Source organism: Staurois parvus, unplaced genomic scaffold (assembly GCF_062004578.1).
Source record: "Staurois parvus isolate SC_StPar_1 unplaced genomic scaffold, SC_StPar_1.0 ptg000375l, whole genome shotgun sequence".
NCBI lineage: Eukaryota > Metazoa > Chordata > Amphibia > Anura > Ranidae > Staurois > Staurois parvus.
The window spans coordinates 984,819-1,004,121 of NW_028318171.1; the positions used below are offsets into that span (position 1 = coordinate 984,819).

At 43.2% G+C, this 19,303-nt stretch overlaps 1 protein-coding gene across 1 annotated transcript in view; it reads right to left on the bottom strand.

Moving 5' to 3' along the window:
- Positions 1-9,999: 9,999 nt before the first annotated feature.
- The window catches only part of LOC149456126 (bile acid receptor-like), a 150,693-nt gene continuing 141,389 nt past the window's right edge, over positions 10,000-19,303 (bottom strand). The window contains exon 11 of the mRNA XM_089685414.1: positions 10,000-12,871. Within this exon, the coding sequence (XP_089541540.1) occupies positions 12,633-12,871 (239 nt within the window). The 3' untranslated portion in view covers positions 10,000-12,632. The remainder of the gene's footprint in view (positions 12,872-19,303) is intronic.

The window sequence follows — 19,303 nt, forward strand, 5'->3', positions numbered from 1 at the left end:
CAAGGACCCAGAGTATGGAGGAACAATGGAGAGGCACACACTGCAAGATGCTTGAAGTCCAGTGTGAAGTTTCCACAGTTTGTGTTGATTTGGGGAGCCATGTCATCTGCTGGTGTTGGTCCATTGTGCTTCATTAATTCCAGGGTCAACGCCGCTGTCTACCAGGAGATTTTGGAGCACTTCATGCTTCCTTCCGCAGACTAGCTTTATGAGGATGCTGACTTCATTTTCCAGCAGGACCTGGCACCTGCCCACACTGCCAAAAGCACCAAAACCTGGTTCAATGACCGTGGGATTACTGTGCTTGATTGGCCAGCAAACTCGCCTGACCTGAACCCCATAGAGAATCTATGGGGCATTGCCAAGAGAAAGATGAGAGACATGAGACCGAGCAATGCAGAAGAGCTGAAGGCCGCTATTGAAGCATCCTGGTCTTCCATAACACCTCAGCAGTGCCACAGGCTGATAGCTTCCATGCCACGCCGCATTGAGGCAGTAATTGCTGCAAAAGGGGCCCAAACCAAGTACATATGCATGCTTCTACTTTTCAGAGGTCTGATATTGTTCTATGTACAATCCTTGTTTTATTGATTGCATGTAATATTCTAATTTTCTGAGCTTGTGGATTTGGGGTTTTCATGAGCTGTAAGCCATAATCATCACAATTATGACAAATCACGTCTTGAACTATCTTGCTTTGCATATAATGAGTCTATCTCATATATTAGTTTCACCTTTTAAGTTGCATTACTGAAATAAATGAACTTTTGCACGATATTCTAATTTTTCGAGTTTCACCTGTATATATATTACTTTTTTTTAATATTTTTTTTAGGCAATTTTTATTTTTATCATATTTTTTGTGTGGAGCCCTTCTTTATTGGGAGGGCATGGCCCTTTAAGTTGATGGCAGTATGTGTTTAAATATTTTTATCGTTGATATGTATATGTATCTGATATTGTCCTTGCCTCCATGATATGTTTTCTGTATGCCATATGTTTTAATTATCTTGAGTGCAGCAACCTGTCATTGATGTTGTCATGTTTTGGTACGTGATCGCGGATTACTGACAGCTGTTGCGACTCAAGTGCAGTGCATATTTAATGAGGGTAGGACGTCTCTCACTCATCCGCTCTGTGAGGACGTCGAATGATGAAACGCGTAGGGCGGGGCTTGAGTGGTGTGACGTCAGCGCGTTCCTAGTTTTGCTACTGCGCATGTGCGTTCACGACTGGGTCTGTCTATTGGCATCTAATTATGCTGGCTATGCTGGTGTCAGCTGGACACCATTTTTTGTAAGTGTGTTTAGTATTAATAAAGCAACAATTTATTTTTATAGATATAGAAAGGATATATATTATTATTTGTTCTGGCGCCACCTATATTTATTTAGTTTTCCAAATATATTGACATATATTTGAAATACTGCAATTTTGGTCATATTGAATATATTTCAAAATATGTTTCAATAAATATATATATATATATATATATATATATATATTTATTTATTGAAATGCGTTTTTATTACAAATTATTTGAAAAATAATTTTAAAAATACATTTCAAATATACTGTATGTCTTTAAAAATACAAATCTACATTTTTGGAATGCATTTACAAATATATGTAATAATATATGTTAACATGACTTTTTGTTGAAAAAAATCTGAAGAATATATTTTAAAAAATTTTTAAAATATTTTTCATATATTTTGTAATATATAAAAAACGCTGCCGATAACCAGCAACTGTATTTACTTGGTGAACTGCTGCGTCATTGGACACAGCTGATCACATGGTAAAAGACCACTGTGATTGGCCTTTTGCCTAGCAATATGATCAAATGTGTCTGTAGGACACAGCGATCACTGACAGCGCCGGGTGTGCGCCGCTGGGGGCACGTGGGGGGCGCATTCTGGGAGGACATTATGTGATGTCCTCCCAGAACTGAACAACCGCTCTGTAGTGGTTAAAGAGTTCATTGCTGTAGCTCTACCCTTGTAAGAGTCACTGTGTTGTGGGTACTCCTAAGCTTCCCTCCAGCCAGGCAACAGGTACTTCTCACACAGATTTGCATCCAAAGATAGTGATCAGTCCCTATCGCACTATCGACACTTCTATGGCTTCCCCCTGCCCTGCGCCCTACGGCGCTGAGTCCGATGTTGCTCCATGGCCTACGAGTCTGGGACTCGTTACGTTACTCCAGTGGCCTGATGTCACCTTTCTTGCCCTTGCTTCCAATCGTTAATAACCCTCTTTTCCCGCCGGGTCTAGATCACCCGAGGGCTCATGGTTTCTCACAGGTGCGACACTTTTTGATTTTTCGGTCCTTTCCCACCTGGAATGTCCTCCGGGAGTCTCAGGATGTTCCCCCAGCGGAATTTTTTCGGTACCTTCAATTGCGGCACTGGCTACTCTCGCTGAGGGCCACTTCTGCTTTCCCATATCAGAAATCTGCCTTTGAACGGCTTTGCCAGCAGCGTCCGGGCGCCCCGGGCCTTATCTCCCTTCTTTACGCAGCTTTGAACAGATGCTCGTCGCACACTTCTCTTTCATATGTAGTTCAGTGGGAACGCGACCTGGGAGTGGCTGTGGATCCGGAGGACTGGAATAAAGCCTGGTCACTCATAGCTAAATGTTCGTTTAATACGACCACGCTGGAAGCAGCCTATAAGGTATTGTTTCGTTGGTATTGGGTGCCGGCTCGTTTGGCCCAGGCTAACCCTGCCTGTAGTGATCGATGTTTTTGGGGTTGTGGCCATCGTGGCGATGTACTGCATATCTGGTGGTCATGCCCGAGGTTGGTTCGTTTTTGGTCTCGTGTGTTTGGCCTCCTTTTCACTTTGTTTCATCTCTCCATACGCCGGGATGCTCGGTATGCTCGGTATGCTTTGCTTCATTGCCCCATACCGGGCCTCTTGGCTCGTCAGCAGCGGTTGGCTTCCTATTTGTTTTTATCGGCCACTAAGACAATTGCCCAGGCCGGGAAGAGTCCGTTTGTACTTTTTCAGGGGGTGCGGGATCGTATGACTACTATGATGCTCAATGAACAGATGTCGAGTATATGCAACGACTCTCAACATAAATTTTTGAAAATATGGGAGCCGTAGTTGCAATATGCCTTTCCCATGCTCCCCCCGGCCAGTGTAGGGAGGTGATGGAGTTTTGTATTGGCGCTCATGGACCCCTGCTCTCTGGTGTGTGTTTTTGTTTTTGTCTCTTTCTTTCTTCTCTGCTTTTCTTCTTTCCTTTTCTGTTTGTTTTGATGTGACAGTGGACAGCTGTCTTTAGTTGTGATAATCTGAGTTTCACTGATGTTATTGTAACCTATGTGCCATTGATAGCCCCTACGTGGGCATACGTTTTGCCTTATTGGAATTAGAGCGTTGTCTGCTCTATTATGCAATTTTTTATCGGTGCAATTGATAGCCCCTGCGTGGGCGTGTTTTGTTGCCTCTGTTTTATACTGTTTACAATTAATAAAAACCATTGAAATACAAAGATAGTGATCAGTCCATGGGCTTGGTTTTGTTGTTTTATTATGGGAATATCAACTTGGATAGGGAAATAGGGATTATAAGATACCCAGTTTGACTTGAATAAATGGAAAGGGGACTCTTTCTTCCTATGTACAAAAACAGATCCTGGACTGCCTGAAATCCATCAGTCATTGCGGATCAGTAGCAGCTGCCCTTTAAGTGAGAAACAAGCAGCCCCTCAAATATCACTGCACTCCTTGAAGACATATGTAGAGACGTTTTCTCTCTCCTTATAGAGCTCCCAGCTCCACAGCCTGCAAGCACTACTATCCCTCCTGGCTTCTCAGACGATCTCCCGGGACAAGGATAAAGGATTGAGCCCAATGCTGTCCTTAGACAGATTGCCATGTTTGGTAGTCTTTCCCCTTGTGTGCCGCTGTACTCACACTGTCCTCTTTGCTACCTACTATTCCATCAGCGCCTCTCTGCCGAACGTATCCTCCTGAGCCAGCCCGAGCCCAGCCTAGAGGCCCTGTACTAGACCTAGAGGACCTCTCCTAGGCACGACAGTCTCCTCTGCACTCCATCTTCCACCTGACTCCCCTGTCAGCCTGATTCCCCCATATTTAGAGGCCAGTCCACAACTCTGCCAGGGCCTCCAAACCTGGGATTGGCCAGACTCCCCCCCCCCCCATAAACATGCAAATTAGGCCTCCACCCCTTCCTTATTTCTGACTTCCATAAGGTTCTATGGTTCTCCAAAGTCAGGAGGAGGCAATAGAGCCACAACCTGTTGAATCATCCAGCTGACCTGCAATAACCCGACCTTTATCACATGACTCACACAACTACCATGAGTCATCCACAATGATTTTGCTTACAACATAATACACTATTCTAGTAGCTCATTAGAGGGTGCTACATTGCTTAATTAACTAAGTCCAGTGGCAATTGCTCTCAGTCTGTTGGTACCGAGATGTGGTCCCGCAAGCTGGAAAATGTTTGTGCAGGGTGCAGTTGAGAGTGACGCTGGTAGTTTGAGATTGCCAAGTCCTTTCTCACAAGTTGCTGAGAAGGGCAGGGGTCGGGCACCATGTTCATCACATCTGCCCCATATTGGCACTATATCCACTGGAGCATTTGCATTTGCAAAGCAGAGTAGGGACTGGCCATAGAGGGATTACTTTGAGCGGGTGCATCTGAGCTTCTACCTCCTGTATGATTCTTTATCAGCCTCGGGAACACAGCACCCAACCTGGGAAGTTTCTGCAAACCTCCATACCCAGTCAACACAAAAGGGAAGGGCTGGTGCCATGGAATCGGATAAAACATAATTGTTTATTGATACAGACGAAATACATCCATAAAAAGCCAAGGCATTTCAGCCATCAGGCCTTAGCAATGACTAAGGCCTGATGGCATGAAATGCATTGAATTTTTATGGCTGTATTTCATTTGTATCAATAAAGAATTGTTTAGCCAATTCCATGGTGCCAGCCTTTTCCTTTTCCTTATGAGGAAATCAGGAAGTGACGAAACACGTCAAGGGATGTGACGTTGGACATTGCACGATAACTGAAAGTGGCGGAGCGGCCATCTTAAGTGAGAGTATATTGCTATTTGGCGTTCCTGGAAGCTGCTCGAGGATGGGAATTGGGAATACATGCGATTTTATGATTTTATGAATGTAAGCATATAGAATAAAGCCTGGATCTTGCTATAACCAGATATATTACACTATATGGCTATTTTCTCTTCTATTATGGAATATCTATGGATGGCATTGAGATAAACTAAGGCATGAGTGGAAGGAAGGGATAACTTGAGATCTGAAGTTAATCCTGTGGGATAGTTTCGGATGAGTGTGGACCCACTGTAATATTTTCTCTGGAGGCTCTTATATCACTTATTTAGGGTAAGGAATTCAGCCACATAGAAGTGATCACGGAGTGTTCACAGAGAAGTGTGTATATAGAATAGTGCTTCACTATTTCACATGTTTTTTCACGTTTTTTTGTGTGGTTTTGTGTTTGCACAAAAAAAGTTTTTTTTTAAAGTTATATATATGATTTAATTACTGTTATACTGAGGATAATACACTATCAAGTTTTATTTTTTATTTTTTGGAGGTATATGGCATTTTTGGAGGCACACGGAGATTATGGATCAGAATTTGGAAGAATAATTTTGGGAGTTTTTGAAATAATTTTACTGACACTAAAAAGGTTTATGATTTAAAGTTTCTGTGGAGTGGAGTGAGCGAAAGCCAGACTGTAAATGGTCAAGAAGGTTGTTGTCGGTGAGGTGGGAGCTCAGGCGATTGTACACTAAGCGTTCTAGGAGTTTAGAGGTAAATGGCAGCAGGGAGATGGGTCTTAAGTTGTTCAGGTTGGTGAGGTCCAGGGAGGGCTTTTTAAGTATGGGAGTGATGTGTGCATGCTTTAGAGGGATGGGGAAGGCACCATTAGAGAGGGAGAGATTGAAGATGTGAGTGAGGGAGCATAGGACAGAAGAAGAGGGTGACCATAGTAGTTGTGAGGGGACAGGATCCTGGGGGCAGGTAGTGAGACGGGCTTTTAAGAAAACCTTAGTGACCTCTTCGGTAGTAGCAAGGTCAAAAGAGGAAAGTGTTGAGGGAGGTTTAGTATAAGGTATGCTAAGTGGGGATGGATGTCAGTGCAGTGGAGTTGCCCCTACGAATTGCATCAGTCTTGTTTTTGAAATGATTTGCAATCTCGTAAGCAGTGAATGAAGTACTGGGTGGAGGTGGAGAAAGTAGAGAGTTAAAATTGGAAAAGAGACGATGAGGACTGGATGACAAGCTATTGAGAGTGACAAAGTAGGCTTGTTTCGCAGCATGAAGGGAGGAATTGTATGTTAAGAAAGCAGATTTATATAGGGTGAAAGCTTGGTGAGATTTTGTTTTTATGCCACAATCACTCCAGTGCACGACTGTGTCGTTTATGATTTCTGGTGTTGTCAGTCTGTCAAGGTTGTAATGGTTGGGGCCTAATGCTTCATTTTGTTCTTTGTATATATGAGGCCGACTGACTAATCTCATTCAGTTGCCAACAGAAGATGGTACAGCTGATTACTGAATGGTCTATTCTATTTAGACACTTCTCTCCAGATAGGGGGAGAATTTTTTGCTCTGTTTGAGAGAATTTTTGCTCTGTTTGCGGGTGTCTCTATTTGTTCTCATTACAAGATAACTTTAGGGTAGTATGGCCTACAGGGGACCTTATGCTAGAGATAATGGACCAGTACATCTATCTTGTAGATGAGGCTAGTACCTATGTGTACTTGCACCTGGAACAACTTAGCTAGTGGGGGTAGGTCTCATCTAGATACCACCTTGTATGATGGAGGGTTAGATACAGGATTTATTCTTATATTTTAGAATTAGATCTCCCCTTACATGAGCCATAGGCTATATGGCACGGGGTAAAATATATTTTTAGTAGTATACATACACTATTTCATAGTGTTTATGATTAATTTTTATATCTATGTATTTTGTTCACCTCTGTATAGTTTTAATAAAGAGGATAGCAGAGGTAGTTTAATTTATTTAATTTATTAAATATATTTCCTCATTTATTTATATTCATTTATTATTTCATAATTGGATTAATGTATTAGGATTTTACTTTTTAGGTTTTACAGTTTTTATGGTGTAATCAGTAATTATAACAGATATGTAGTACAATTATCTTTTCTACATATTGGAGTACATTTATTAGTATAGCACTTGATGGGAGTGTGCTACAAGGTTATATATTGTACAATAGCTATGTGTTTATATATACAAATTTATGCCAGTTTAAATGATGTGTATTACATCTACATCGCTAATGATTTATTGTGGTTTATGCAATTAGTGTAATTAGTGTCCTTGAGTTAAGGGGAATCTCCAATTATGAAGTTGCCCTTCTCTAAAATGGCGCTTCCCCATTCGCGCTGGGAAGGTATGAAGGTATTTAACTGGCCACAAGTCCGACGTGTACAGCCTTTGATAAAGTCAGAAGTGACGAAATGCGTCAGTACGTAACATCGGATGTACTAAATGGCTTAATAAATGGCTTAATAAATGGCTCAATTCCTACTATTGCCTACTACACTATATTGATTTGTTCTGACATATGTCATGATGCCATTGGAAATAGTATATATTTTTGAATGAGAGGAGACTATGCCTATCTATGCTGGTGGATTTATATCGTCTGGTAAGGTGCATGGTCTATGAGGTGGTGGATAGTGTGCTCACAAACACTGGTGATTTGTGGAGATGTGAGGGGAGCACGAGAGAGTGTATTGTCTTGAGGATATTACACTATATCTGATTTCTTCGGAGATGCAGCTCCTATGCAGAGGGGGACGGATTTGGGAGGTTGAACCATGGAGGAAGTTGGAGGTGGAATCTGTTAAAGCTATTCTCAAGTTCACATAGGGTAAGAGTAAGGATGAAAGATGTTTAGAAGTGGACACACGGTGGAGTGTTTTTTTGCACAAATTGGCACTAGTTTGGAAGTGCATTTCTTGTGAATGATATCATATATTGTGGATAATGCACTATGTGTGATTATATTTTTTCTTTTGAGGGTTATAAGTGGAATAAGAAGACTTTATCACATTTGGAGGAAGAATATTGAATAAGAAGATAATTACAATTATGGGTGTTTAGGACATTAAGGCGCTGAGAGAGACTTGGACTGTATATTTTGGACTTTCGGAAGAGAAAGTATATTTTAGCGTCTGGGGTTATATAAAGTTTTTGTACACTAATCACACCGGTATATTTACTCAATATGTGGTGCATACTAACACACTATGGCATAAACCACCTGGGATCACATGTAATTTAAAAAAAAAAATTTTAATACTGCCTTAAGGGGAATTTAATAAAACCAGTGCAACCAAAATTTGAAGCAGCTGTGAATGGCAAGCAATCATCTACTAGTTTTCATTTTCAAAGTTTAAAGTAGTTGTAAACCTCTGACACAAAAAATTAACAAAACATATCCTTCTGTAGTATGTACTTGCCTCAATCCAGAGTACTGATTGTGGTTTCTGTCTGCTGCCTCTTTCCTCTTGTATCTGCAGGAGTCATAATTGACAGATTGTGCCAAGTAATGGAGGGGGAAGGGAGGGGAGCTCCAGCACACAGCATGTGATTGACATATGTGGGGGTCTGCAACCACTTTAAAGGGTTAATTTACCTTAATGAAAAACTGCCTATGCAGATAAGGTGCATCTGTAGATTAAAACAAGCAGTTTAGCTTTTTACTAAAGTTGCATAATGCCCTGACTATAGGTGTAGGCCATTTACGTAGGATGTTGCTAAGCAATGCCTAACTATTGCTGTTCACTTTTTTGATTGACATCCATAGCCGCCAATGGCAGGAAAATGCAAATCACGTATATATACGTGATGTTGTGCAGCCCTACCTCCCTGTAGCAGTACTTCTACTATAAGGTGGCAGGCAAGCGGTTAATAACAGATAGGATATGTGGTTCAGACCTCTTTCTCCACTTCCTCGTTGAATCATCTTTTCCCAGCAACCTACGGGTTGGGAAGTGACATACATAATTTTACATTATAGTGTGATACTAGCAGCTGACAGCAGAGGGCAGTGGATCCCTACAAAAACTATTACTACTTACCTGTAGCCACACGGACTGTCTTTCTTCCCTTAAAGAGCTGTTGGTTGAAGAATCTTCAGCATCCTGCACACATCTGAGCATGTCAGAGACCTGGTCCCGTGCTGCGCTCTCTGGTTCCTTCTGTTGGATCTGTAGTGATGTAGAGGCCAGCTTCTGCAACCACAGGAAACAGCAGGGTACACTGCTCTCTCAGTGCTGGATGCAGAACATTTTTCAGCAAGATTATCTCTTCAAGACAGTGAAGTTAGGCTAGGTGGGCAGCAACACAGATCGATAGGTATTAATTGTTTATTTTGTACGGAGTGTATGTCCTTATGACAAAGTGTGTGGGAGTGTATGACAAAGTCATTTATCTTTAATAAGTGAAAACAGCATACAATATATTGAAGAGGTGGTCCAGGCTCCCCCAAAAAAATTACATTAGCAGCTACAAACAGTGTACCTGCTGACTTTTAATATAAGGACACTTACCTGTCCAGGGGTCCAGTGACATCCTCACCCAGGCTAGTTCTTCACTAGCCTCCAGGTTCTCGGCGCCGGCATTGCAAGGGAGGGAAACCAGAAGTGAAGCCTTGCAGGTTCACAGCCAGTTTCCTACTGTGCATGTATGAGTCGCGCTGCACCTTGAGATTGGTCCTGCTGTCTTCTGGGGACCTGTAAAGTGAACTGAGACGGAAGAGGGAGCAGGTATCTGTCAAAACCGGTACCCCCTCCCCCCAAAAAAGTGCCTAATGTGACAGTGGAAGGGATGGGGAGGCAGACAAGCAGAGTTTTCCCTTTTGGGTAGAGCTCCACTTTAGATATTCATGGCTTTTAACCCACAAATCTTTTGCCAAAAAAAATAGTCTTTTTTTTTTGTGCAGTTTATAAAAACGTATTTCTTTTATTATAGTTTTAGTAATCATTTGCTTTATTCATAGACAACACTTAAAATTACTGACATTGTTAAAGAACTAGAGTCATCATACACATGAACTAGTAAATTTACATAATCTTAGGTTATATATACACTTAGAAATGGGTTTTGCTTGATTGTGAGCTGCAGCATACCTGAGACAAGGAATCTTTTCAGTTGACAGCTTATTTTAAATTGCAGCAATTCATTTACTGTATGAGAAATGAAGGAATATTTCAGTGGTGGCCAAGCTGTGCATCTTGTAAAGTCTATTTGATGTCGCAATCACACAAGAGTAGCTTAATGCCCAGACAAGTTTTGTTTCCTTTGACAAGCCCTATACTTTTATTTCTTCACAAAGAGTATTATTTGGTGCTATGGCCAGATCTAGGTGGGCACTGGAGTTGGCTGTGCCTCCCAGATTTCAGTTGTGCCCCACCACCCCTGATGCTGAACTGGCAGTTTCCTATCCCTGCCCGGTACACAGCCTGAGCACAGGCAGCAAGATCTCCTTCTTTCCACACAGCACACACTGTAGTTGAAATCGTATTCCCTTACAGCCATAATCTGCAGTGTATAGCTGGCTACAGCAGCTGAGCTGCCATTCTGACTATGGAATTTCACAGGTGGGAACGGCAACACAGTAACCAGCTATACACTGTGCAGACTGTGACTGTGTATAAGGCTACTTTCACACTGATCTGTAGCAAAACTGTGTATGCATTTTGCCACCTTTTTTCTGCGTTTTTATTATGACAGCTGACTCAAAAAACACACCAAAAATGTATGTTTTGTTCTGCATTTTCCATTATTTTCAATGGGGTGGTGTGTTTTTGGTGCTTTGTTTACAGCACCAAACCTCCACCAAATATGCAACAAACAGGACTGTGAAAAACGCAACTGACCCGCAACGGATCAGTGTAAAGAGTTCCATAGGAATACATGGTCACACATTTTTCTTCCGCTTTTTTTTAACGTAAAAGCAGACAGAAAATGGATCAGTCTGAAAGCAGCCTTAGGGAATCGGATTTTAGCTAACGTTTGTGCTGTGTGAGGAGAAGGAGATCTTACTGTCTGTGCTCAGGTTGTGTACTGTGCAGGGATGGGAGAGAGCTCTGCCCAGTGCTCTACCAGTGGTGACCCTTGTCCTCTGCCCTGCTGACCCCTGTCCTTGGCTCAGTTGATCCCTATCCTCAGTTCCGCTGACCCCTTTACACTGCCCTGCTGACCCCTGTACACTGTTCGCTGTCCACTATCTTCAGCTTTGATGACCCCTGTTTTCTGCCCTACTGACCTGTGTCCTACTGACCCCCCCCCCCCCCCACATTGCCTTTCCAATTCTTGTCCACTCCCCTGCTGACCTCTCATCCTGCACCCTTCTTACCCACAGTCCTCTGCCCTGCTGACACCCTGTACACTGTCGAACTAATAGGCCCTGCGCAATGCCCCACAAACTGCTGTCCCTATCCTCTGCCCTGCTGATCCCTTGTATACTGCCCTGCTGACCTCCCATCCTCTGCCCCCCTGACATTTTTTGCTGCACCCCACATCAGACAAGCTAGATCTGGCCTTTTTGGTGCTATGGAGCCATGACTTTAGGAAACATAAAATATAATGACAACATGAATAAAGATATCCAGGGGACACAAAAAAAACAGACATACCCTGGTGCTGAAGAATTCCAGCTTAGTGATTTCTGTCCATAATTTGCTGACAGCATGTGAAAATCTTAGATAAGCTATAGGTATCCTGATGATTGGTCAGCCCTGCCAACTGTTGATGTACATCTATTGTACAAAGACCTATGCAGGTCAAAGCAACAGGTTCACTAGGGGAATACACATTTGAATTTTGTAAAATAGAAAGGTACTATCACTGAATTATGCTCCTATACAAGAAACACCACAGGCATAAGTATTACGCAAATAAAGCTGCTATGATATAAAGATATAAGTAAACATTATAAATAGAAACAGCAGTATTAGCATTAACACTGAGTGATAAGATATATTATTTTTACAATAATCTGAACACATCCACATTTATAAGTAAAAAATGAAAATAAAAATACAAATACACACAATGGATCCCTATAAGGGTTTTTTTCCCACTGTGTTTTGAAAAAAAACTGTATTTTGTTATCACTGATATGGTATTATATTTTCTTCACAGGGAGAATACCATTCTATTGTAATAGTCATATATTACATGGAAGGATTTTATCTCTACTTTAATTGCAATACCTTTTGAATCTGCCCTCTTGTAAATGCTTTGCTTCTTTTTCCCATCTCTTAACATCATATTCTGCAGTCTATAAACATTAGAAAATATGTAAATGAGATGTAAAGGCTATTATTTTATTGAGGGCTATGTCCTCTCTTTTAGGAATACCACTTTACTAAAAAACTTATTGGTGTGCGCTGTCACTCTATGCAAATGGGTATTTACAAAAACCTGTGTATCTTTAAAAATGTCACATCATTTTTCAAAAAACATATTTGCCTTAAAATGCCCAACAGTTTAACAAATGGATTTACATAAATTAACAGCAATAGATACTAAAGACTAATAGTACATTTTCAGTTTGGAGTTCATTGTAGGTCCCAACCTCCATTAATTAGTGAGGTAAGTTTGGAGTCTCTCATTTTCCATGATATCAGCACTTCTGAGTGGTTGTGATTAAGGGTCCTTAGTTCAGTTAGACGGCCAGTCAAGCGTGCAAAATGCTGAGGATCTTCAGGATGGTAAATTTTGGAATACTTGTGTAAAATTGCAAGTAGTGGCTCCTGCAGTTTATCAGCACAAACTTTGTTTTTTAGGAATGGACGATCTGTAAAAAAGTAATAGCGATGATAGGAAATTGTGATTGTGAAATAATGATGACAGGAAAAGTACAGCAATTTAAAATAAACTTCTTCTAAGTACTGAGTGGGGAAGAGTTGAATCTTTATCAGGTTGCTGTTACTGTCTGGGAAAAATTCCCCTCACTTCCTATGCCCCTGTCACTAGCATATATAGGAGTTGACAGAAACCTTCCATTTCATACACAGGCAGCAAAAAAAGACATCTTTTCATCATTAGTATAGTCAGAGCATTTATCACGTATTTATTGTGGACTGTGTCCCTATAATAGCTCTTTCCAGTCACTTCCTACCTTGGTGACAGCCTGTGTGTTAGACTGGTATGGAGTGTCATCAGCAAAGGAAGTGAAGGGAAATCTTCTTAAATGGTAGCACATACGGAGAGCATCAAAAACCTTGCATGATTTTCAAAGACTGTCAACTGACTGACTGGCACACAGAGCTGACTGTGCTGGGAGAACAGCCTACCTATCCTCCAATGATCAACATGTGCTGACATCACGTCCCCCACACAGCCATTCACTGGGAAGATCAGTGTACTGCTGTCTCTCCACCCCTATCTTTCTAAGCCTCTCATGCAGCTGAGAACAGAGGTTATGTGATCACAAAAAAAACCTTTTGTGGGTTTTGAATTTTTTTTTCTGCCCCTGAACTCCCCTCCATGTTATCCTATGTGTCCATGCACACATAGACATTTACAGCAGTTTAGTAGCAGGGGAGTTTAGAGGATGTTGTTCTAAAATTACATTCAGGAGACACAATTTTGGCTACAAAAAAATGCTGAACGCTGCTAAATGTGAATATAACCACAGCGCAAAAATTAATAAAAATAATGCATAATATCAATAATAAAAAACGTCAGTCAAAAAATTTATATTACATTGGTGCAACAAATATAAATATAAGTCAAAATATATGAAAAAAAGTCCACTGTCCCAAATCAATGGTGAAGAAAAAATGCTGCCGAATGTGCCTAACCGCTATGCTGTGCGCGATTAGCACTTCAGCGTTTATTCATTTCAGAATAAATTAAACTTCTAGCCAATTAAATAAATAAACACCCAAACACCAAACTCTGCTAAACATTCCTAAACTGGTTTGAAAAACATAGCTTAACCACATCCTTACAGTTGTCCAGTTCTGAGAGGGCGTCATATGACGTCCTCCCAGAATGCGCCTGCCCGCGCGCCCCCAGCGTTCTCTTACAGACACAGCTGATCACATGATGAGGTAAAAGACCAATCAAAGCTGCCTTTTACCACATGATCAGCTATGTCCAATGACACAGCAGATCACCAAGTAAATACAGTTGCCGATTATCGGCAGCACTTTACTCACGCTGTCACAGTGTGAGGAAAGTACTGCCGATAACCGGCAGCTGTCACAGAGCAGATCGGCACTGATCATTAGACACCGATGATCAGTGCCCTGCAGTGCCACCCATCAGTGCCACCCACCAGTGCTCAGCAGTGACACCCATCTGTGCCCAGCAAAACCACCTACCTGTGCCCAGCAGTGCCACCCATCAGTGCCCATCATTGCCACCCATCAGTGCCCCCCATCAGTGCTGCTCAGCAGTTGCGCCCAGCAGTGCCACCAATCAATGCCATCAGTCAGTGCTATCAGTGCCCTCAGTCATCACCGCCCATCAATGTCCTCCATCAGTGCCTCCTATCAGTGCCCATCAGTGTCGCCCATCAGTGCAGCTTGATCAGTGCCTCCTCATCAATGCCCACCGGTGCCGCCTCATCAGTGCCACCTCATCAGTGCAGCCTATCAGTGCTGCCTATATGTGTCACCTCATCAGTGCCCATCATTGCTGCCTATCAGTGCAGCCTCATCAACGCACATCACGGAAGGAGAAAAATTACCTGTTTGCAAAATTTTATAATAGAAACTAAGAAAACCTTTTTTTTCAAATGTTGTGCTCTTTTTTTGTTTATAGTGCAAAAAATAAAACACCCAGTGGTTATTACATACCACCAAAAAAAACTCTATTTGTGTGAAAAAAATGATAAAAATTTCATATGGGTACAGTGTTGCATGACCGCGCAGAGAGTAACGTGCTAACTTCACACCAGCTGGTAAATAGAGCTGAAGTAGATTGAGCAGAGTATAAAGAGTAGGATATCATTTAAAGTAGAAGGCAAGCCTTAACCTAAGCTTACATTTTCCCCCATCCCCATAATAAGCCTATTTTATTTGCCCTGTGAAAAGGAAACATACCTACACTTACCTATTCTTACGTTGCTCCGGTCTGGTCATATTATCTCTCCAGCAGCGCTAGCTTCAGTGTAAAGGAGAGATCACCGAAAATGGCTGCAGAGCCTGGGTGATGATGTCACTCATAGGCTTACTATAGGGCATCTGTTCTCGGCTGTCCCTCTCCTACAGTGAAGCTGGCGCTGGGACCTGATCATGTGACCAGAACTTCAGAATTGGTAAGTATAAGTACCTTTCCTTTTACAGAGTAGATAGAATAGGCTTAGAATGGGGTTGGCAGCAGGGGCGGACTGACCATTTGGAAACTCGGGCACTGCCCGAGGGCCCAGGGTCAGTAGGGGGCCCCATGAGATGCCCCTGGTACCTTTTTCATAGGCTTTTTTGAGTTTGGGCAAGGACACAGGGGCCCCATGATCCCCTATTGCCCGGGGGCCCCATGAGTTGTCAGTCTGCCCCTGGTTGGTAGTAGATGTAAGCTTAGTAAGGTTTTGGCTTACCTTCCACTTTAAGTTAGCCTGTTACTTCCTCTTGCATGGACAAAATTTGTTATCATTTAAGGTAATTTAAGCAGTACAAGTCCATTTTAGGGATTAATTTTAAAGTCTAATTTTAGTATTAAAAAAAAAAAAATCAGCACAATGGACTGTGCCAATTACAACCAATGGAAAGTTCCCCTTGTTCTGCTGGATGCAGTTTTAATTGAAATCCTCTGTCCTCTGATACCCTCACAGCTGTAATCTTCCAGTGCTGTGAGCGTTAATATGGGCCAAGGGGCCTGTCATATCCACTTGTACAAGGTGCCGACTATGCCTGCCCTTTTTGCCCCCCTCCTCCATTCATAGAAACTGTACTATAGCTTAAAGGAATAAAAAAAAGCAGTCAATGAATTAAGGACAAGCAGATGAACGGATGAATAAAAGTTCCTCCTCCTCCATTTCTAGATTGTTTTTCATTTGTCTAATCTATAGGACAGTTTCTATGAATGGGGAAAGGTGGTGGAAAGGGCAGGCATAGTCAGCACTTTTGATGAGTGCATGTGACAGGTCCCTCAGCTCGTATTAAATCCCACAGTACTGGAAGATTATGTATGGGGGAGGGGATGGCCAGGGAACTGAAGATTTCAAGTAAAACCGCAGTCAGAAGCACAAGAGACACTTTACACTGATTGTAAGTAGATTGCCTTGTGCTAATTAATGACTAAACGTAAGGAGGAATTTACTAAAAGTGGAGTATAAAGACTAATCACCTGTTAGCTTCAGCTTGTTCCATTAAAGGGGTATTAAAGCAGAGCTCCACCCAAAAGGGGAAGTTCTGCTTGAAGCCTTTGTGCCCCAGTCCCCTTTAAGGATTGGCACCTTTGGGGAGCGGGTACCTAAATTTGACAGGTATCCGCTCCCACTTCAGCTGCGATCACCTAAGGCGATCAGAAGCAGAAGTTGTACTCCTCCCCTCCCTCCCCGTAATCTTCTGGGACACGTGACAGGTCCCAGAAGACTACGGGGCCATTCACAAAGTGCAGCGATTCTCGTGCATGTGCAGTGGGCACCCGGCTGTGAAGCCGCAAACTATCACAGCTGTGTGCCCACACTGAAGATGTCGGCGCCAGGGAGAGAAGACGCCGGCTGTGAGAACACCGCTGGAATGAGGGACAGGTAAGTGTCTGTTTCTTCAAATGCTTTTATTTTTTTTCCCAGGTGGATCTCCGCTTTAAACCCAAACACAAACATTTACTACACTACAGCTTACCAGTTCTTAGATATGATGGTTGCATTAGTTTTCTTTCCTTTATTTTCACCTGGTATTCCTGACAGTAAGTCTGTTGTTTTTCAACAGAACAAGCTCTTCTGCAAATGTGGCAGTTCAGAGTGTTAAGTCAAACCATTTGGCACTGACAGGGGTGCTTACAATGATCAGCTTTTATTAACCCCCTCAGTGATGCGCCTCCTGGCCCTTTAAGGGGTTTGTGGTATGGGGGGTGGGGCGGGGCTTATGATCATGTGACCACAGTGATTGGCTGTCACAGCAGTCACATGAACAGAAAACTCCCGTTCGCAACTAGCAATTGGGAGCATTCCGAAAGGTGCTGGTGGTAACTGCCGGGGGCGAGCAGGGCACCTGCTCTTGGTACATGCTTGTTTACATCTGGTATGCAAACATGCGGCCTCTCAGCTTCAAGGCCCACCCGCGGAGAGGCTGCCTATTTGCGTACCATTGCTGCCAAGAGGTTAATTTATGTAAAACATTTATCCCAAAAAGAAAAAAAAACTGTTGCCATAACTGCTTGTGTAACTGCAGCGTGAGCTGGAGTTTGTCTTCAATTTGTTAGTGTATTTATATCTCCTAGTACATCTAACACTTCCCTCCCCCAAGCCTGACAATCTTGCTTTCCAGAGCTGTGTCTCACTAATATAGGAAGTGTGTTACTGGCCAAATCATCAGGTGAAAACAGGAGGGGAAAATGAATGCAGTCACCACATCTAATGATTGATGAGCTGCAATATATTAAATTTTTGGTTTTGGGTCTAATACCTCTTTAACTAGTTGCCGACCGCAGATAGCCGAATGACGGCTGCACTGTGGCCGGCCAGTTCTGAGTGGACGTCATATGACGGCCTCCCAGAACGCGCTCTCCAGGCGCGCACCTGGCGATCTCCGTGATCGCTGTGTCCTACGGACACAGCTGATCACGTGATGTGGTAAAAGGCCAATCACAGCGGCCTTTTACCACGTGATCAGCGGTGTCCAATGACACGCTGATCAGAGGAAAATGCAAGTGCCGGTTCTCGGCTGCACTTTCCTCACACTGTCAGATCGTGAGGAAAGTACTGCCGAGAACCGGCAGTTGTCAGAGCGGGGATCGGCACCGATCATTAGGGCACTGATGATCAGTGCCCTGATGATCGGTGCCCAGCAGTGCCACCCGCAAGTTCCGCCCACCTGTGCCCAGCAGTGCGCCCACTAGCTCCGCCCACCTGTGCCCAGCAGATCACCGACCTGTGCCCAGCAGTGCACCCACCTGTGCCACTCTGCAGTGTCACACACCTGTGCCCAGAAGTGCCACCTACCTGTGCCCAGCAGTGCCACCCACCTGTGCCCACCCACCTGTGCCCACCAGTGCCACCCACCTGTGCCCACCCACCAGTGCTGCCCACCAGTGCCACCCACCAGTGCAGCCCAGCAGTGCTGCCAGTCAGTGCCACCAGTCAGTGCCCAGGGGTTGTGCCAGTCAGTGCCGCCAGTCAGTGCCCAGCAGTGATGCCAGTCAGTGCCGTCTATCAGTACCCATCATCAGTGTCACCTATCAGTGCCGCCTATCAGTGCTGCATATTAGTGTCGCCTATCCGTGACACCTCATTAGTGCTGTCTATCAGTGCCGCCTATCCGTGCCACCTCATTAGTACTGCCTATCAGTGCCCTTTAGTGCTGCCTATCAGTGCCCATCAGTGCCGCCTATCAGTGCCCATCAGTGCTGCCTCATCAACGTACATCAGTGAAAGAGAAAAAATACCTGTTTGAAAAATTTTATAATAGAAACAAAGAAACTTTTTTTTTTTCAAATTTTTTGCACTTTTTTTATTTATAGCGCAAAAAGTAAAGCGCCCAGCGGCGATTAAATACCACCAAAAGAAATCTCTATTTGTGAGAAAAAAATGATCAAAATTTCATATGGGTACAATGTTGCATGACCGCGCAATTATCAATCAAAGTGCGGCAGCGCTGAAAGCTGAAAATTGGCCTGGTAAATAAGGGGGTATAAGTGCCTGGTAGGCAAGTGGTTAAGCTTTGAAAATGAAAGCTATAGGTGGATTGGTTGCCATGCACAACTGCTCCAGATTCTGGCCTCTCCACTCTTAGTTATTTCCCCTGTTAGGCTTTAATATTTAGGGGTGAGATAAGAGGGAGGTAAAGTGTTATGGTTAGTTTAAGGTTAGAGGAAATTCTTGTTTCTCTTTTTATCTAGATCAGGCCTTGAAATTTCCACTCATGGTGGGGGCGAGTGTATCGAGTGTGTCTCCCAGGGCCGTCTTGCTGAGCAGGCTCGGAGATCGGGCCGGATCTGTCATTGGCACTGGGAGCCGTCAGACTGCTCAATAGCTGAGCGCAGTGAAAGCAAAGGAATGAGTGTGTGCTGTGCTCTCTGCCTCCCCCTAGAGTGCAGTACCCGGCTCTGTGAGTGA